At 38.9% G+C, this 22,038-nt stretch overlaps 1 protein-coding gene across 5 annotated transcripts in view; it reads right to left on the reverse strand.

The window, feature by feature from the left end:
• Positions 1-22,038, reverse strand: part of arhgap36 (Rho GTPase activating protein 36) — a 79,643-nt gene that overhangs the window by 42,047 nt on the left and 15,558 nt on the right. For 3 of the 5 annotated variants that reach the window (XM_044341364.1, XM_044341363.1, XM_044341365.1), the window contains exon 2: positions 1,560-1,716. In XM_044341364.1, coding sequence (XP_044197299.1) covers positions 1,560-1,716 — 157 coding nt within the window. Of the gene's footprint in view, positions 1-1,559; positions 1,717-8,336; positions 8,612-12,286; positions 12,520-22,038 lie in introns of those variants that run through there. The other 2 variants (XM_044341366.1, XM_044341367.1) reach the window with 2 other exon arrangements.

Consider the following 22,038-nt stretch of genomic DNA (forward strand, 5'->3'; position numbering starts at 1 on the left):
CCTTTCTTATCATAACTGACAACGTGGATTGCTTACACATGTAGAGGCTGTTTTCTTTGACCAAAGAGAGACTGAACACACAAGCTTATCCCCAGTGTATTCCTGCTTCACACTCATTCCTCAGATTCTCAGCCAGAGTGTTATGGCTCCCTTGACAGTTGGAGGGTTATCCTTGCTCAAGGGCAGTCCAACCTTTTGAGGGTGGTGGCTGACCATCAATTCACTCTTCTATCACATCTTCCAAACTGGCGCCAGGTTGACCATGTCATCATGAGCTCTAGGCGGTTGTTGGCCCTCCCCACAACCACAAAAGGCCACTGCAAGCGTGTTGTAAAGCTACCACATCAATCAAAAGATTTGGTTTTATGGTTCCAAAGCTACAGTAATCATCAATCACTACTTCAGAATCTGGGAAGCTGATCCAACAAAGCGGTTTGGGTCTTGACCTCAGGCCCAGTATTCGAAGAATTGCGTTCATAATGGACTTATCCACACCTCTTGATTTACATCCAATGTAAACATTCAGTGCCAAAGCAAGAAGTGGTGTATGGTTTATATATGAAAGTGGACTGTAAGACCAAAGTTCACATCTCGTCACAGTTCTGCATAAACATTCATCTTTTGTATTTAGCGTGACCGCAATCTTTCCCAAACTTTATCCATTCCTTGTTGCCATGTGCAGATGTTTTCCAAAGCAAAATGTGAAAAACACTGGCATGGGACATTAAAAAAACATTACCACTGAACATAATCTGGTGTTTTCCAGAACAATATTGACGTTCCTTTTTGGTAATAAGGTTGATTAAAGGGGTATTTTAGCAATATACTTATAATATACACTTATATAATGCTAATGGATTCACAAAAGACAAATTAAACAATGTTCAAAGCAGCAGAGATTGAGGTGTCCTGACCTGTAGCTCCTTGAATGGGTCAAGCTCCAAAAATAGTGAATCCTACATTTTTTTGTACTGAAACCAATAGCATTTTATTGTTGGACCCTCCCTGCCTGGTAATCACCTCTTTCCTATTCCCCACCTCCAATTTTTAACACAACCTCTGTTTTTAAAGATTGATAGTTTCCGAACTCTAAGCTCAAACTGAAAAAAACCCCTTTGGCTTGACATCAACTGCTGTCAAATGCTGAGTAACACTCATCACTAGTAACTGACCTTTATGATATTTATGAGTGGAGTTCCCCTTTAATGGACCATTTGTTTTACCATATTTTTTGGCTGACCATTTCTCAAAGCATACCATACGTTTGAGGAGTTCCCACTTTTCACACAGCCAAAAAAATCCAATCGATTCAAAACCCTCCTCAGTTTTGCACTCAAGGATGCTTCAAAATCCAGGATTTTAGAGTCTACCATCAGGTTATTCAATGAGCAAACATGGAACCAATGAAAACAATATGGTTTGCTGTTTGGCAGCCAATTTTCAAACCAGTATAAGATGGGAAATCAACCATACAAATGGTACGCTTTTGTAAGAATTTATGGGCTAAAACATGCAAAATCACCAGTATATCTTTTTGAACGAGTATCATTGTCATTTACCTCTGGGGACACCGATCTTGTAGTCCAGGTCCCTCTCTTCCAGGTGGTACAAGGCGACATCCTGTAACCTGGCTCGCTCCAGCTCTGACAGGCTCTGGATGGGCACCGGCTGCAAACGTACACTCTGACCCAACATGGTCGCCCACGTGTGGTCCCCCTGCCGAGAGGAGAGAGAAGAGAGAACATCAGCAATAATAACATGAAAAGACAGATGGAGGATGACATAGCGCCCATGACAGCACAGACCATTAATTACAATCACCAGTTATCCTTTTATCTACACTTTAAAAAACACATTTTCCACTGCCTTCGACAATTTAATCAAAACCCTAAAAGACAAAATGGAAATCTTTACTGGCTGTAATCAGCGAACATTATCAACCAACCATCAACTTCTTGAGAATTCAATTACCAGCAGTGACTTATAAGCATCACTGTGTCCCTACTTTTATCTTGCTCTCTCAATCTCAAATAAGATATCATGTTGTAAGCTGCAACATACACGTATGTTACCGTTGGTCATATCTATCGCAACCGGCAGGTTGAAGCATAATTAGCACAAAACCTCCACTTTCATCTCTTTCTTTGTTTGGTGTTATGAAATAGTCAGATATTGTGTTCATTTATTGCTACTCCTATGATTATATTTAGCTTATTCTTTCATTGCAGCTTCCCTTTGTGGCGTGCTCACTCTTTGTCTGTTGTCCTCGAGATTTCTGTATAATGAAAGCCAATTTAAGTTTCTGCCTCAAGTCACGAATTTCCTTTTCAAACGGGGAACTCCAACGCATGAAAAGTTTAGTCGTCATAATAATAATAATAGAGACCTACTCAGCCTGGTGAAACTGTTGTATAATGTCATCTGTAGCTCTGAAGGTACTTCTAAAGTCTGACAAAATAACCCAGATGACATTTTCAGGGTAATCTTGATCTACAGAAATCCTAAACATGTCCCTTTGATTTTTCAAAGACAGGTGAAATATTTCGGAGATGATATATCGATGATATTTGCTGGAGGAGGGTTTGACTCTCCTGGCTCTTAGTCTTTACTTGCCAAAGTCAACTCCACATACTCCATTAGCCTCAGAGAAATTTATTTTGACACACAACATCAAACAACTTTGTTACATAATTTTTTTTAGTTCTAAGGGTAAAATTCTTTCTACACAAGTTACGAGTACTGACAGGTTTACCAAACACTCCTCATTTCTTTACAGAATTATGTTTTATCAGATTTTTTTGTGTTATTTTTATGTATGTTTCTCTAGATATTTATATTCAACCTATCATTTATCATTTCAAACTTGTGATTATTGATTCTTGCATTGCTGAACCTTTTGTCTACCTGTACGTTTGTACAACTGTTCACTGTGCATTTACCCGGCACGGAGCGCCACTGAGAAACTATCAAGTTTCATCATGGGAAATGTAGCTGAACTATATTGGAACTATAACAAGTCCTCCAACTTTATGGAATTGGATCAATAAACTACTGAAGTGCCTCTTTAAGCCTGCGGTTTGGGTCCAACTGTGAAACTTCAGACACAAAGTCATAACAGAAATGCACTGTAAAGGGCAGTTACTGTACACACACACTCACATACACACACTCCCATGTTCCATTGATTACGCCAAGTCTCTTGGGTCTTGTGAAAAGCATTTATCACTTAAAACGCTGCCATGCAATACCCTTACAAATAAACAGAAAAGAACTATTGTTAGTCCATTAAAATATGTTCTAATATTCCCAAGAGGGCTCTTAGAAGTTTTGTTAGCCTTTTTTTTCTTGCAGTCTGAAGCATTTTTAGTCACTACCATTTAAGAAGTACTTTTTTTCCTACAATAAACATTTGAATAAACAAATTCACATTAAAAGTATACTAAGAGATGCTTAGATAGGCTGAGGTCTAGCTAATAATGTTGTGTGCTGGCCAAATTTAACCCCTCATCATCAGTCATTTTCATCTTAAAAAGTCACCAAAAGGAGTTTATTTTAGGATTTTTCTGCAGCAACAGGCATACACAATCTGTCTGAAAGTTCAAATGGACCCATAATGTCTTGCACTAGTCTAATGATATTCATTCAAGCAGTATATACCAGCTCCTGGCTGAATTCCAGGTAGACCGAGACCACTGTAAACACGGCAGTGACAGAGACAATGACAGATGAAGTGAATAATGGATAACAGGACGCAGAGAGACAAGAGTGAAGCGGAATAATAGAGACAGAATGAGAGGGTTTTAAGAGAGACAGAGGAAACAGTAAAAACAAAGTGACGTGAAAAGTGAATACGCGTCGGAGTGAAAGAGCGAGGGAGTGGAGGAAGCGTGTTTGATGGAGAGACGCAGTGGTCACAGGTTAACAAGAACCAGACAAACACACTCCAGATCTGAGGTCTGTGTTTTGCAACCCGTTCACCCTATCAGACAAAAATGTGTTTTTCATATCACGTGTGGTGTGTTTGTGTGATGAAAGTCTTCCATTGAAAAACCATGAGCATTACATCTGGGGGATTTTGCACAAAGGTATGTAAATCAATCAGCCACTAAATCTATGCAACACACGGAGCTTATGACTCATAAAAAAGAGGGACTGCATTCGATTCGGGAGGATATACTTATTACAGCGTTTGGCATGCCGTCAATATTTGAGTCGAGGAACTGACTTTTGCAGACAAATTCATTTAGTAACTTAATTACTGTTATTTACTACTACATCCTTTTTTCATAGATAAAATCACTTCAGTCCTAAACTCCAGGTTGGTAACCACTGGCATGTTTTGTAATATCTGAAATCTGTGGTTTTTATATTGTTATTAGAACCAGCTGTATGGTGCAATGTGGTACAATTCTTCATTTACTCATGCTGTAGTATATCTGAACAGTGATGCGATTGCTTGTAACAATGAGTAACAATTTTTGCAATGAAATGACCAAAATGATTTGAATCAGTGTAGTTTCACCTCTAGTCATACTCATTACCTTCTACCCTGTTATTACCCCAGTAAACAATATATTTCCTGTCATGTTATCTGGTCAGTTGATGACCCAAAGTTGTAACTGCTTACCAACAAATTCACAAATGCCAAACTCGATGTTCCATCATCTTCTTTGTAATTCAAAGTCTGAGAAGTTACAGATTTCAGCTATATGTTGTTCCTCAACACTGAAATATTTAGGTGTTTTGGTTCATAATTTGTGATGTAGAGAAGAGTCAAAAAGCCAGAAAAACTGTAGTATCCATTTAAAAACTAACAGCCAATAGCTGCCGTAGGTTACTGGTCATACCATACCAAATAAGGCTGTTGCAGCCTTTCAATTACATAGTCCAACTTTAAAGGAACGATTTAAAGAACCTTATCAAACCGTGGGATTTCTCATTAGATGACAAACCATACATGTGTTGTACATGCCTTTATATAATGACTCCTTTGTAAACAATCAGACTCAAGCCTGCCTGTGAAAGCATTTTGACTCAAATAAGGTAACCTTTCATAGTTATGATTTAAAATGATTTCCATGCTCTTTATGCTGCCTGCTCTGTGTGTGTGTGTGTGTGTGTACATATACTTCCACATGTCTATAATTTCTTCAGCCTCAGTCCAAACGGCACAGTGTGATTGGAGAAAATTACTTTGGCCTTAATGCTAAACGTAACCAGACAAATGAGACTTGCGGTGAAGCCGGATGAAAGTTGACCACAGAGGTCAGTGAGGCCTCGTCCACGGCTTCTAAAGACGGGTTACATACATTGTCTCAAAACAACACGGTTCAGTGGAAAACAAAGCTGGTTTGTTGACTGAAATGTCAAGAGTAAGAACTGATATTTAGGATAAGTGCCGTGACTCATGGTTGGTCTGTTTAGAGAAAGTAAACCTATACATTATCTTGTATATTTTCTCTTTCTCTCCGTAACAGATGTGCATATTTACGTGTGTCACAAAATAAACAATTCGTCACCACGCGTGTTTTCTTCAACATGGATTCAGTATGTTATTGCACGGCGACTGAAATTCTACCTTCATGAAAAACAAATCTGTAACAGACAACGAGAAATACCTACGATTCCTAAAGTACTCGTCAACACGGTCGACTCCAGAACAAACTTAACGGTGGGGGGAAAGATGTGTGATTACAATGTAAATAACACTCACAACTCAGTCTACAGCAGGTTCATATCAACACGCTACTTTAGGCTAAAGATGCCAAACAGGACATTCACCCAAAAAGAAAAGAAAAAAGAAATCTGAATATCTATCTGAAAGCAGAAACTGAAAAAAGGTAACAAAAACACCACAGCAAGTACAATTAATGGGATTAAATGAGCATCATATTATCAAAAGGATAATATAACTGAATTGTATTTAATGTATGTTTTTCACCATGATTTTTCAGATTAACAGCACTTTGTTCAGGTATTGTGTATATTAAAGTAAGACCGTGTAATGTCTAAAAGAGGAAATGACATATTCTGCCTCTTTTAAATGACAAGTAGAATGAATTAACAATAAAACACATTGTTGGTCTCACAGGAGTTTTGCAGCTGCAGCCGGACTCGGTCTGGTATGACCAGTAGCTTATGGTGGCTAATTATTGTTGTATAACTGACTTTATGACTTCTCTACTTGTGCTATAATGCTTTAAGATGTGCAAAACATATGTTATAACAATCTGTGGAGGAGGGCAAACCTGTAGACAAGGCGCCCTGAGGTCCGCCAATGACGCAGATCATCTCTCATCCAATCTTCAAACTTAAGTATTGACCTTCCTTGACCCGACAGCCCGACCAATCGCAACGAGGAACTGGAGGCTTCAGGCCATCGGTCATGAACTCTCCTTGGTCCCACAAGTTAAACTATCCAATTGATACGCCGTGATCACACTAAATGCGTTTAATCATTGTGATGCTGAGTCACTCTGTTGTTGATGCACTGGATTTGTTTTACTTATGTGTGGATAATGTGATGCATCCAGCGCTGTTTGGCTGCTTTATTTTGTTGTGGTTAAAACATTTCAGCAGTATGAAAACTGCAAAACTGGGGAACATTATCATTTAATATAAAACATTATTGAAAGTACAACCACAATAAATCTGGCTGACTCAGTATGTTTGACCGCTCTGTAGTTCATAGAACTCGGTGTGTGGTTTGTGGCAGCATAAACATGAGGTGTTTATTAACACAGAGAAAACAAACTTTTCATTCAAAGAAACAAGACAGACCGGTGATGTTTGGAAGATGCAATACATTTGTGACCACAATGAGCCAATTTTCTGAAGTTAGGAGCCACCTCGCTATTACTGTCAAAGATCTAAAACGAGTATATTCAACAATTGGAGTAGCTACAGATCCCTCTTTACTTTAACTGTCCAATTGTGGGTTGTAGTCAGTACCAGGAACCAGGAAGACAGATAATTCAAACCATGACAGAGAAATAACACAGGAAGAAAAGAGACCAAAACTTCACTGAAACATCATTTCTGCATGGAAGCACAAGCTTGAAAATCCACAAACATATCTTGTTGCATACAAATCTTCAAGCAACGCAATTACTTTCTAAACTGACATCTCTTTTAAAGCACAACCAAAGAACATGGTGCACCAGTCACCCCAAAAAAGTGAGAATACTGCCTATAGCAGCAAATGTTACTGTATTATTAGCCAACTGCACTGGTCATCCTCCAGTCTTAAGAGAAACATACTGTTTTCAGCATAAATCTAACCTTTTCTTTGCTTATCTGAGTAATTTTAACTAACTCAATCAAGCTCCTTCATATACATCCAACATGAATCATCAGGACGCTGACTTTTTAGCCTTTTCACCTTTCTTGTATCATTACATGATATTGAGTTAGAGTGATATCATGTATGCTGCCGTCAATAAATGCGAATTTAAGACCCTTTTGAAGGTTCTCATTTTCATTTCAGTCAGCTGCAAACTTTAAAGAGTCAGCCAAAGACTTTTAAACCAACTCACAGGGTTTAAGTGAATTAGCGAGTTAGATACAGCTGATGAAATCTGCTAGCAACAGTTGTCATTTCACCTGGTCGATGACTAAAAATGAGAAGTCTGCTTTTGTCTCTTTCTGTCTGAAATCAAGAAACTACTGTTATAAAATTACTACAAATTTTGAGATGCTAATCTGCCATTAATATGACTGTAAACTACATGTTTATGTGCAGTGCTGGAACAAAGACCTTGACATCTGTAGCAACCACAGACTGTATATAAAAAGGTGGACATATCTCTTCTGTTTGGAACCAGGATCTTCCAAATAAAGAGTGCAGGGTTTTGCCTTTCACACTCTGGAAAACACACCCTGCTACCTCGACCGAAGCTAATGCTAGCTTACTGGGTACACCAAGCTGTTTTGAGCTAACATTAGCTACTTTAACTTGTGCTAATAGGGCAGGTAGCATAATCACATAGCATCAAATCTTATGGAGCAATAATTTCTACCAGCAATTATTAGAGAGTCTGAATTAGGAGGTTGAGGTAAGAAGTTGACACTTTTTGAATGGGAGTCAGTTGGAGCATCTAGCAGCCGTCAGTGGAGTTGCACTTCGGCTTTAGCCTCAAGCTGCGGTGTTTGAATCTTGATAGCAGCAGTAACTAAGAGGAACTGATCTCAGTGAAGGGTCAGTTTGGAGGACAGCAACAGCACCGTAGACGTTTCAGAGCCCTACTTCAACAGTGTAGGTTCCTTGCATGACCTTGTGAGTTGATGAACAATAAATCCACGTTGCGTTCTTTTTTTTACAATTCTCAGATGCTCACCAAACCACTGCCGACTTGGCTCCCTTCTTCTCACAAAATGAGATGAGATCTGGACAGAAGAACGAGACGCACGCAGTACAGAGCCTGAGACCTTTGATCCGGACGACTGATCGAGGTGTATACCATTTGCTAAATTGGAGCAAAATGGGGCGCTGTGCCAATGTTAAATTTCGGAGAACAAAACAAGATGAAGATGTTGGCAGGAGAAGATGAAGCTTTCTGTGTGCATTTGACTGTTCTTCAACTATTGTTTAGACTGTTTATCCTCATTTATTTTGGCTGCTTGAATTAAAGCAAATCATCAATCTTGTAAAATGTTTGCACACTGTGTTAAACATAAGCTAAATGGCAAAAAAAAAGCAATGTTTGTGTGTATCAAACATAAGTGTGTTATATAAGCTTTGCCTCAGAGTCATATGGATACTTAACTATGATAGTTAACAGATGCTTCTCTTTCTTTTTTACCTTTCAGTCTCTCCTCTCTCACACTTTTGCTGTTTTTAAAATCTATTTCTTCTTTTTCTCCTCCTCTCTGTGAAGCTCGCTGTGAATGTGATTGTGTATATCCGTCTCTCTCTCGCTCTCTCTCTCTCCCATGGGTGCTCCTGTTTGTGAGTCTGTATGCTTTTCATCATTAACCTCAGCCTTTTATCCTGCTCCCACTTCTCGTCAAAACAGCTCTAATGAGAGTTAGAGATTTAATAGCACCGCTCGTTCTCATTCATCAGCAGGGGAGGCGGTGAGGTAGAGTTGTTATTTTTGCACAGGATTTCCTTCAATTTGTGGAAATTTCAATTAGAATACACATTAACATAACAACACTGTGGGGAAATATATTTGCTTTCCCTCCTCCTCCTCCTCCTCCTCCTCCTCCTCCTCCTCCTCCTTCCCTCCTGGACCCTTGAGGCCGGTATAGATTGGATGTCTTGTTCAACAAATGTTCAGCAGAGGGTGACGCTTGACGACACGAGGTGCAGGTGTGAACACGCATGTTTTTGTGATGTTATATGAGGGACATTTGGCAGCGTTAACCAGATCAGGTGCTGAGAGAGATGGAAGGTTATGTAATATGAATATTTTTAGTATCATATAAATACGAACATGACATCGTGTGCTATTTTACGGTGTTTATATCGTGTGGGTATGACATCAGATTAACTGCAGCAGAGGTGGAAACTAATAACATACTTTAAATTACGGTATGGGGAGAGGCTGCATTACCAAAAGAGGTAAAGCGGGCAACGGTCCCGAAGCCCCGCTGGTTCACTGTGTGGCAATTACTTTGAAGTAATCTGATTGACTGCTGATTTATTTGGTAATATACCTGCGTTAAGTGGCTTCTGGATTTTTAATAGGATGCCTACATGGTGCATAATCCTAAATAAATTAGTGTTTAATTAAATAACCACAAACTGACTGGTGTAAAGGAAACTAGGGGCCAAATATTGCAGCATAGAAACACTGAACTTGTGCACAGAGAGTGTGAAGACTGAGACGGATAGGGGCCCACAGCTCCAGGTTTGTTGTGTAGAAGCACTTTAGTACCAAATGTCTATTTTGTGAAGCTTTATATTCAGATCCGTGACATTACAAAGGGAAAAAAGTTTAAAATTTTAGTCTAAGAGTTTATCTTGGTGCTGTAGTTACACTGCAAATTAAGATTTTACATGCAAAACACAAGTTAATATATATATTATATACAGCTCAAGGTTTATTGTGTAGAAGCACTTTAGTACCAAATGTCTATTTGTGAAGCTTTATATTCAGATGCGTGACATTACAAAGGGAGAAAAAGTTTATCTTGTTTCTGTAGTTACATGCAAAACATACAAGTTAATATATTGTGTGATTATATCTCTATGAGGAGTATTTAGAACAGCTACAACATTGAAATTTCACTCACTAAACACTAAAATTAACTATTTTTCACAACAACATACGTTTGAGGCTTTAAGGCATTCTATTATTAATACATATAACTTTATTTAACAGTAAATGAGCCTCACAGAACTGAAAAACTTATGTCATGCTTTCTCCACTTCCGACTGCGAGCCAGATAATAACACATCTTATCTAAATATTCGCACTCTGTTGCATTTTTTCCGGTAGGAAGTCTCAAACGAAGGATTGTGGTTTTACACTATACAGTATATTGCATTTTCTCAGTTCACTACCACTACTTCTCATGCCGTCCTGAAGGCTTTTCTGCTTCACTGGTGACGTACAATACGTTCACAGTATAGGCTCTTTCTTCCAACTCTGTATAAAGGACTAAAAATAACTGTTGCATGAACTGTGCCCCGTTTCTTCCTCAAGCTTTTATGTCTCCCATCGGTGCTCTTGTGTAATTTCGTGGAATGCGCATTTATAGAGCACAAATGAGTAAGACTTGTTTATTAATTATGTACTGTATATACATCCAAGCTCAATTTCTAGTTTTCACTTTGAGAAGTATTCATTTTCAAGTTTTTATAGTTGAAAAAAACAAACAAACCATGTATTTTTGTTGTTTTTTTTCCCACATTATGGACACTCAGTCAGTTCCTGTTGTGGTTCCTTAATGTTTTCTAATGAAGGAACATTATCTTCACATTATTCAAGTCCACTCCGTGTTTTCGTTCACCTAATCAGGAACGGCTGCTGGTCTCATTAGGATGCTCTCAGGAAGACATCACGACTGAGCCTCGCATGCATTAGTGTTACAACACACACACACACACACACACACACACACACACATATAAGTAAACAGACAGGCAGCACTACTAGGCCCCTTGGTAGCGCTAAAAGACACAAACTCGGCCACAGAAACATGTCTTGCGTCGACACAGCGGCCCTATTGTGTCAGTCCTGACTAAACTGGCATGTTACCACACACACGCACACGCGCACACACACGCACACACGCAGACAGACAGACAGACAGACAGACGGACTTTTCCGGGATCACACAGACTCTTTGCTGTCTGGAATTCAAAGTTAGGTCAGTAGACGAATACTAATAGAAGTGGATTAGTGGGATGTTGCCAAATGTTGGTTTATATGTACGTAAATGTAAATGAGTGTGTTTGCTTGCTTGTGCATGCATTTCAGTGTTTGTTACATAATAAAAAAATGCAAAGATTCAAACTTAGAACATCTGGAAAATGAAAAAATTTGATGTTCAGTTACGTTTTACACATATTTCAGGATACATTATGATGTGCCATAGATGCACAAGAATGCTGGAGTCTCTTTTGATGTTTGTGTAAACCACCTCTTATCTTTAACTACATTTATTTGGTGCACAAAATGTGATATCTCAGGAGTTTAAGATCCAAGATTCTTTCTTGATTCCTCCTCTGTTCTGAAGCTTGATCTCATTTGCAGGAATTAAATAAGCAGCCTTTTCCACGACCTTAAAATGTCTGAATTAATGAGTGTTTACAAAGTTGTGCACCTGCCTAATTTTAGCTAACAGAGCTCCCTGAGGGTTGTGAGGTTTTTTTTTTTTTGGTTTTTTTTTAAAAGCATCAGAGCTGTGTTGCAAAATGTTGATGAGAGGTAAAAGAAAATCCTACTTTCTGCATGAAATAAGACTTTCAGGGAAGCACTGAAGTGATTCTCAGACAAACAAAAGTTGTAGAGGTTGAAAAATGTTCAACACAAAGGATTTTTTTCTTATGTTAATGTGTCTAATGGTAATACTGCAGATGTTGGGTCCAAATGATCACAATAAGGCCGGAAACTCAGTGAGATTCTGCATCACTTAACATTTATGTCACATACGGTCTTTCACACACACACACACACACACACGGGTTGCCTATATTTCTATAGTGGTCTGGTTCAGCCACACACACACAGTTCCTCATCCATCAACTTTTTGACAGATAACAAAAGGCTGGAAGCATGGAGATCAAACAACAGGCAGATGCCAAAGTGCAAACACACACACACACCGTCTGTACCTGTCTCGGGGTTCCTCTTTCTCTCAGTTAAAATCCCCCGCAATGACTGTCTGCAGATTTCTCAGCCTCACGTTACCTCGTTCAGACACACGAATGCATCTCAGCAGTGAGCTGAACGGGAGGACGAGCAGTTAAAGTAGCAAGTGAGCGAGCGAGCGAACACGGGGAGAGTGAGAGGAGGGAGGGCTGAGAAGTGAGTTAGATTAAGAGAGGAGGGAGGAGGAGGAGGAGGAGGAGGAGCGCCGTATACTGACTTGACTTCCAGGAGCTGGAGAACATAAACACTGGAGAGAGAGAGAGAGAGAGGAGGGAGGGAGAAGTGAGATAGGAGGAGGAAACAAATGAGGGAGGAGGATGAGAGGAGGAATTGAGGGAAGAGTGAAGGAAGAAGGAGGAGGAGGAGGGAATAGAGGGAGACAAGAGAGCAGGGAAGACAAGGGAGGGAAGGAGTAAATGAAGAATATGAATGTCGCAACAGAGAGAGAGAGATGGAAGTAGGGAGTAAGATAAGGCAGCAAAGAGGGAATGTGGGAATGTGGGAGGTAGGAGAGGAAAGGAGGAGCAAAAAAATTCAAGAGAGAAGAAGGTAGGAGGTGACAAATGAGGTTGGAGAGCAGAGAAGAAAGAAAAGAGAGAGGGAAGTAGTGAAGAAGACGAGGATGTAAAGAGAGGAAGTAGGGAAGGAAAGAAGGATGTGATACAGGAGAGAAGGGAGAAGGATGGGAGGTCAGGAAAGGAAGCAGAGAGGAAAGAAAGAAGGAAGAGGAGGTGGTAGGAGAGCAAAGAATGGAGAGAAGGAAGGAGGAAGGGAGGGAAAGAAGGTGATAAGGAGGATGAGAAGAAGATAAAAGGAGGTGAGAAAGGGACGGAAGGAGAAGAAAAGATAAGATTGGAGGAAAGATGACAAGGGAAGTAAAGAAGAAGATAAAAGTACAAAAAAGAGAGACAAGCGATAAGAAACCAAGGAAGGGAAGGAAGGAAGTTAGGAGGGAAGAGAAGGAGGTTTGGGGAGGGAGGGAAAGAAGGGAATTTGAGGGAAATAATGAAGGAGAGAAGGAGCAAGAGAAGGTAACAGAGGTAAGGAGGGAGGGAGGGAATGTGAGTGGGAGGAGGATTAAAACGTCAGGATAAAAGCTCTATAAGAAGGACAGACAGGAGAGCAACGCCGAGGAAGAATCCAGATCTAACTCATCTGCAACCCAGAACCTCTCAGACATCTGTTTTATTAGATTATAAAAGGTTCTCAGATGTTTCCCAGAGCAGATTGGGAAAAGAAGGGATAACACATTGTTCTGACAGGGATCAAAGATGATAATGACGCAATAAAAAAGTATTTTAAACTTTAAATTGCATCAATACAAACTAAAGCAAAATGAAATATCTGTATCCAATGCTACAATACAACTTTAAAACAACATGAATTCATTTTTTTGTGCAACTTGGGAATAAACAGAATACAACTCATGGATGTATAAACAGGCGCCCAGTTCATTCCTATATATGAAAGCTGCTCAGTGGTGCATGAAGCCAAAAGCCCCAGCAGGGATGGCTAACATCCGCTTTAGCCCTCGAGCTAACTTGAGCGGTGATAAAATAATTCAATCATGCGGCTCTTCTAGACTTTCCAAATGTGATCGGACTGAACGGATCCAACTCTGACAGTGAAATGAGTCATTTCATGGCAGTTGTGACGCTCAAAAAACATTTATCTACTGTTTTACAGCTGCTCCTTTTCCCATGATTGTGCGCAGAGAAAAATGCTTTTCGGGCCTCAGGCGGACCCGGAAGTTGTGATTTCACGGTTTGGCTACTGTGTCAAATTGGTTTCAAAGCCTGGCGCATTTCCTGGGGGCTTGATTCAACTTATAGAGTTGAATGTGTTGGCAAACAGTTGTCTATTTATAACATTTATCCAGCAGACATTCAGCAACATTATCATCGTATTAGAGTCACTTTGTGTCCGTGAGAGCTCTGCTTTTGGTCTGCACCAACTCCTGAGGGAAATATCTGTCTCTTGGTGCTGAGCAGGTAGTGGACAGAAGGCTTTTAGAGCTTCTTCTTTGAAAACTGCTGCCTGCTGCGGCCAAAAACGACACAATGAGAGCACAGAGAGTGAACCAAAATGGTGAAATTGCAGCCGGACAGCTAAACAATGAGCTGAAACCTGCTATAAAAGCTCCATAAAGCCCAGAAAGGAGCTGCAGAGTCTCTGACATTACAGACATTATCACTAAAATATTGATTACAGCTTCTTTAAGGAATCTTTCTTCAATAAATCGGTCCCATTGCACAATACGGAAACCCTCACATGACCCCTAAAAGTCATCTTGTTTCTGACAGCTTGACATTTCATGAAAGGTCATTTCACAGAAAGACACCAGCATAAAAAAAAGCTCCTGGCTACATAATGTTACATTTTTGTGCGATAATATAATCATCTGGGGACATGACGGAGAATGTGATCAAGTAATCAGCATTTGGCTTTGAGTGTTTGTTGCTGTGTTAATCAATTAGTTGACAAAATCCTGCAGGAAAATTCCAGCTTGCCATTCGGATTCCTTTCCACAGCTGTGACAGAGGTCAGTGTGTGTGTGTGTGTGTGTGTGTGTGTCGAAAACAAGCCTGGAAAATCTCTCTCAGCGCTCCAGCTGTGAGATCCAAACCAACAGCGGCTACAATAGATGACACCGCATCCTCATGACCTCTGGAGGTCAACCCCGACAAGAGTTCAGATTTCACGACCCCCGATCGACTATAATAAGAGGAGAGAAGTCGGTGAGGGAAAGACCGAAAAGTCAAAGTTGCTTAGAGACCACACAGTCGCCGCATCAGAGGGAGTATTAAACAAATAAACATACGGCTGACGACAGAGCGTTAACAGAGAGTAAAGACTAAACAAACACAGACTGTAAGAGAAAGGAAGGACTTTTAAATTAACTTACATCCTCTTGTAGCCGCTATGAAAACATGTGGTGGTGGTGGTGGGTTTTTTTTACTGTAAATCACTTTGTATTTATAGGAAATGTGCTATAAAAAGAAAGTCTGATTGATTGATTGATGCATTTAATGTAGCTTCCCTGCACAGACTAATATTTACAATTAAAACAGTCTCTTTTTGGAGCTGATATGTGAAATATATTCATGTCTCAACTGATGCAGGTAGCAGCGACACATAATTACCGTAACTTTGCATCGTCAAAATGTTTTCTGATTAAAGCCACAATTTCCTTCAAAACACACTGAGAGATTCCAGGTAGAAATTAGTGTGATTACGTGCAGAGTTCCAGCTCCAGGACTGACTTGTTTGCACTCGTTATTCGATCAGATGATCAGATTTTAGCGATTAGACGGCGACACCCTGATCGAGGGGGTTGATTTCCAGAGTGTGGAACTAAAATCGTTTTTTTCCAGATCTAACGTTAGGCGTCTATTTCTGCCGTGAATACTGCAAAAACATGTTAAAATTATTCTCTTAACTGGATGTGACGTACAAGTTAGAGATCTGCAGAAATTCAATTTGAATCACATTTTAAGCTACTGTATGAACATGTTGTTTTGAACCCTGATGAAGACGTGCAAAAAGGTCAAAACTGATCTCATGACCGAGCCATGTAAACAATAAAGGCTTTAAATTATGAAGTTTAGTGCATAAAGTTTGCATTTTTCTTGGTTTTTCCCTTTCAAAAGCCTTTGAAAGGGGAAAAACCCTGAAACTTTGAGCACACCAGTGTTTTTTCTTAAATATTAGATGTGATCTTTTATCTGCAGGCCTCACTTGCAAAAAAAAAAAAGGGATCTGAATCAACACATAACAACACATCTGCAACCAGCGTGAACATGGCCTCATTCATTTCACCCTCTGTTGTCTCCTGCTGCCAATTAATTGCAGAAAATGTTCATTCAAAGCAAATAAATCTGCAAAATAAATAAGTCTTTACTACACTAAGTGACAAAATTGATTGAAACCTTCCTCTCTTCCTTACATCACAGTTCTTAGTCATGGAGTCTTTCTGTATTTGTATAAATATAATAAAAGTTACTATATTTAGATAATCAGACTTAACCGATAAAAAACATTTCCTGCTTTTTCTGTCACATCCAGAGGGAAAAAAAAGTCTCAAAATAAAAATAAAAAACACATCGAACAGCTTTTAGAACAATCGCTTAGCTGTTGCATAATGTAGAAATGTGCTTATGACAGGAGAAATATTCTTGACCTTTGACCCTTGACTTGTCCTTTTCCATTGATCTCATGGATATCATACACCGGTCAGTCTGTGTGTGTGTGTGTGTGTGTGTGTGTGTGTGTTATCTTTGATCCTTCTAACTTCCTGTAATGTCGCCATACATTTCCAGGTCAAAAGTCACGGGGTTGTATGGTTTCATATCTCATGTCCTGAAGCTCGTCTGCTGACTCAAGCTTTAAGCTGTCTGCTTAAAAACAGGATGGATGATGAACAGGCAAAAAAACACCGACACACACACACACACACACACACACACACACACACACACACACACACACACACACACACACACACACACACACACACACACACACACACCATGATATCCATGTTGAACTTCATTGACTACACCGCCACCTACAGTCTAAACTGTATAATCAATTATAACAAGACCAAATGATTCAGTCATTAAAACAACATATGAAACAGAAAATTGAAGACCAGGAAGACAAGAAAAACTGCTCTTTTTTTTCATGCTTTAGTCATTTTCTAATAAATTAAAACCCTGCATCACTGTCAACTTTTCAGGAATGAAGAACAGCAGCCTTGTGTTACGTTTTTGAGGTAATCCAATCATTTTCAAAACAAAATTTGAGCCTGAAATGTAGGAAATTTTTCTAATAACAAACAAACAAGCAGACATACTGTATCAATGCCAGGTTACTAAATGGATTTCAGTCTGTCTTCGTCATGTTTTAATGAGTCTGGGCATCAAATTTAAGCTTGTTGGATCGTTCAGCTGTGATCATATTTTCTGTTTGTCCTCTACATTAAGACAGAATAAAGCTTAGAAGGTTTATTTCCTGATATTTTTTTTTTGCAGCACAATGCTGAGACTTGTTGTGGAAATATTGATTATTAGATAAGAAGCATGAAGGTAGGAGTCGGTTTTCACTGCTGATATGATATGTGGGGTTTATCTCTGACTACAGAACAATGGTTAACGGTCGCAGCGGTAAAACCTGAAAGACATATTTGATATCTTGCACTTCTAAACAATCCCTCTAACTGTCCACTCAATATGTGCAACAGGTTTATCTGCCATCATTTAAATAATGTCAGTATCCAGACGGCAAAATACTGCTTCATATTGAAAAAAATGTATATTACGGCTGCAATTAACAATTACTGACATTAACCATTAATCTGCCAGTCGTCTTTTTGGTGTTTAAAGTCCTTCACAGTTACACAGAGCTCACGGTGACGTCTTCAAATCGAATTGGGAAACAGTTCAAACACTTATAAACTGTTATTGATTTTCTGTTGCTCCATTATTTGACTAATCAGTTCAGCTCTAATTGTGTTTTGGCATAAAATGACAGTAAATACTGTACTTAACTAGTGCATTAAGTTGCATTTGACGACACAGTATTTAATATTCAGCCATAAACACATCACACTATAATTTACTTCCAGATAAGGGCTGTATATGCCCCACTTAAGTATAAATCAGGTCATTTTACTGATATAAAACTATAAAAACTGGAGTAAAAACTTGATCAGAAGTAGAGAGTGCAACCAAAAGTATAATATTTAACAGTGAGGAAAAAATAAATGACAAAAAAAAAAGTACACAAATTAATCAAACACACGCACACATAAATTGACATTTATGTTCTCAGGTTGCAGCAGCTTCTCACTAGACGTGTGTAAAAGGTGTGAAGTAAACTATAATTGTTAGACTGAAGCAAACACGCCAGAGGCAGGAGCTAAATGAAGTGTGTATTCTTGTTGTTTAGGATATAAAGTTACCTGCATCGAGGGTTGTGGATCACTTTCCCCTCATGCTGCTACGTGACTGAGAGTTCAGCCAAGTCCTGTACGCATGAGCTAGGCTCATAAAACACACACACACACAGAGCAACAAAGAGCCACCAGTCAAGTTGTTTTTTTTTTTACACTCCTTGTTCTCTCTAAGAACTGTTTTCTATTGGTTTTCATTATCTAACAGCTTTCAATGCTGAGGGATAATTTATTTGGCTGATAAAAAAAACTCTCAGGTTATCATTTTCTGTTGTGCAGCAGCCAGATAAAAGCACACAATTAATATCTGTTCCCCTATAATTTATCTGACAGCAGCATTACTCATTCAGTCCTGCTTCATTGGTAGATAATCAGCAGCATAAAAGGAGATAAGAGTTATTAGCTGCTAATTTACAGTCAGATAAGCTAACCTAATAGCATACGACGGCATTTACCCTGGAACAAGGAAGGGCACATGCTGAGAGCATTACAGGGTGACATAATATCTGACAGTATCTAATCAATCAAAATAGGTATGTGTATAGGATTTGTGTTGACAGTGTGTTGAGAACTTAGGCGGTAGCTTGGCGATGTTTTAAGGGTCATCAGTGTTCAAAAAAAGCAACAATTGGCACCAAATTTAACTGATTTGAATGACAAAAGTAAATTCTTGTGCCATTTTTTTGCATGTAATTGATGCAAATACACCTTATACATCAGTAAACTATCTTGAAAATGTTGAACTGGGGGTGTAAAAAAAAAAAAAAACACTGAGAAGTTTAAACTGAAACTATCACAGCTATGTTTCATCATTCAAATCTATTTATTTCAGTGTAAATAACTACAGTAAAGCTGCACAATGGTTTGCAGTTATAGAATTATTCCATAATTATTAAGTAAATTAATGGACTTTTAAGGTAAAAAATAAGGGATTTGGCTTCATAGTGCAATGAGACCTGTTTGAATAAAGGATTAAATAAATAAAGAATCTTCCACTTGTTTACCTTTCCTAAATATGTGACATCTTGTGCCATTTTTTTTTTTTTTTTGCATTGATACAAATACGCCCTTTACATCAGTAAACTATCTTGAAAATGTTGAACTGAGGGTGTAAAGAACACTGAAAAGTTTAAACTGAAGCTATCACATCTATGTCCCGTCATTCAAATCTTTGTATTTCATTGTAAATAACTCTACAATTAGGCTGCAGATCGTTCTCTTATGTCATCATTATTCCATCATTATTAATGAGTAAATTAATGGACTTTTAAGGTAAAAAAATAAGGGATTTGGCTTCATAGTGCAATGAGAGCTGTTTGAATAAAGGATTAAATAAATAAAGAATCTTCCACTTGTTTACCTTTCCTAAATATGTGACAAACACGTCTACTCATGCATGTTTTTGTAGATCCATCCTGACTCACTCAGTCCTGAAACTGTGCTTCAATTCAAGAAAATATTATTGTACGATGAGTATTGAGATAAAAGCAGTTTTTAAGCCCTATTCTGGCAGGAAAAGTGTGTTCAGGGTGCGTTAATCATTGAGATGGAGAACAGAGAGGTGAATTATGTTGTAGATTATGGATGTTTTGGTCATTTTGATTTACTGCTGGAATTATATCTATAGCCGCTACCTTTTTTATGTCCACATTCAAAGCCTACCGGTGTCTTAGAGTTCCTCTCATCACTATATTACATAACGGCCTTTTCATTATCCTTTGGTGTGTCTTTCTGTCGGTTTCTCAGAGGATTTGGGAAAGGAGAGGAGGAAATGCCAACGCTGTCAGAGGAAACTAGATTCCAGCGAGGATATCGATAACGAGTCTTTCACCCCGTCTCTCTCGCTTCTCTAAACAGGACGTTCACATCCACACCCATCATCATGATCATCACCATCACTGTCTGACAACTTCCACCCTCCGCAAAACATCCGCCTCTCGTTTTCTCCACTCCGCTGGTCGCAGCCGAGTACACAGCAAGGATTCAGTGACTTCCTGCCAAAAGAGGAAATTGTGTTATGGTTTAGTCTATTATGACGTCTGCCTCTCTTGTTAGATAATACTACAGTAGTCGGTACAAGATTTCACACAAGGCACTTTACAGTCCCATCGGAAATGTAAAAGAACAGGACTACACAGCTGGTGTGTTGTACTGTCGTCAACTGATGCCATTACATAAGATGATGCTCTGCAATGCCAATACTGTATGTGTTCCACTAAAGAGTCTACAGTCGTACTACTCTGAGATTTAGGGGCTGCAACTAATTAATTATAATGAATTAATCCTTTAATTATTATCTTGATTCATTTGATTTGATAAAATGTCAATCACTGTTTCCCAAAGCCCAAGGGGCAACCTCAAATGTCTTGTTTTGTCAATCAACTAATCAATTAATTGACTAATTGTTGCAGTGCTAGCAAGGTTGTACTGTGGTACAGCTAAATGCTAACACCAGCATGCTAACATGCACATAATGGCAAAGTTAACATGCTAACGTTTAGCTGGTAAAGTTTACCACATCATAGTTTAGCTGGTTAGCATGCTAACATTCCCTAATTAGCACAGGTTGATGGGAAAGTCCTTAGTTTTGCACATATTTAGTCATAAACTAAAGTATTGGACAAATTTAAATGTTGCTCTGATGTACTGTGGTACAGCTAAATGCTAACACCAGCATGCTAACGTGCACAGAATGGCAAAGTTAACATGCTAATGTTTGTAAGGTTAACCACATCATAGTTTAGCTAGTTAGCTAAACATTCGCTAATTAGCACAGGTTGATGGGAAAGTCCTTAGTTTTGCACATATTTAGTCATAAACTAAAGTATTGGACAAATTTAAATGTTGCTCTGATGATAGGTCATTACATTTCATCGACCATAAGTGTCAACCAGCTGGAGATGCTAGCAGGTGACGAGAAAATTTCAGGCGATCATCAAAGTCAGTAGGATTCATCGTGTGGGAACCATAAATGTCTGCACCAAAGTTCGGCCCAATCCCTCCTGTACTGTAGATGTCACATTGCACTGAATAAGAGAAAACATATGAAGTCAGTGGATCAACAGTAATCAGGATCTATCCTCTGGAGACCTTCATGGTCATCATCCAACAGTTGTTGTTGAGATATTTCAGTCAAAACCCAAAATGTCATTCTCATGGTGGCGCTGCACAAAATGTCACGCATTACCAAAGCTTTGTGGGAACCAATGTCCTCAAAAAAAAAAAAAAATTAAATGGCAATCCATCCAATAGCTGCTTTCAGTCTGAACCAAAGTGGTGACAGCATCATCCCCAAAGAGTAACTAAAGGATAAGGACCTTTTATCCTCTTCACTGACAGCTCCTACCTTCATCAGCCAAAATATTCACTCTTTAAAGTTACATGATAACCCAAAACAAAGAATAAAGCCGCAGTAACAGAGACAAGTAGAAAGAGAACAGAACAGAGAGCATGAATAAAACTCATGTCAATAAAATGTCAAACGATACAAGAGGATTCATCTCTTCTTCCTCCGTGCCATTTAGAAGACAGGCTGTTGTCATGCCTCCCAGAAGTCTTTATTCTTAAAATCAACTCTGCAAGTCGACAGAACAAAGCGATGATCTTATTTTGAATAACACTTCGGGGAATCTGGTTCAGGGCAGAATATATCAAAGCACTTTTCCCAGTAATTATATCCTCATACTGCTGCCTCACGAAGAAAAAAGAGCTTTACCAGACTGCTAAGTGTTATCTTTTTGTATTCTAATTAGACATAATTAT

This window comes from Thunnus albacares, chromosome 22 (genome assembly GCF_914725855.1).
Source record: "Thunnus albacares chromosome 22, fThuAlb1.1, whole genome shotgun sequence".
NCBI lineage: Eukaryota > Metazoa > Chordata > Actinopteri > Scombriformes > Scombridae > Thunnus > Thunnus albacares.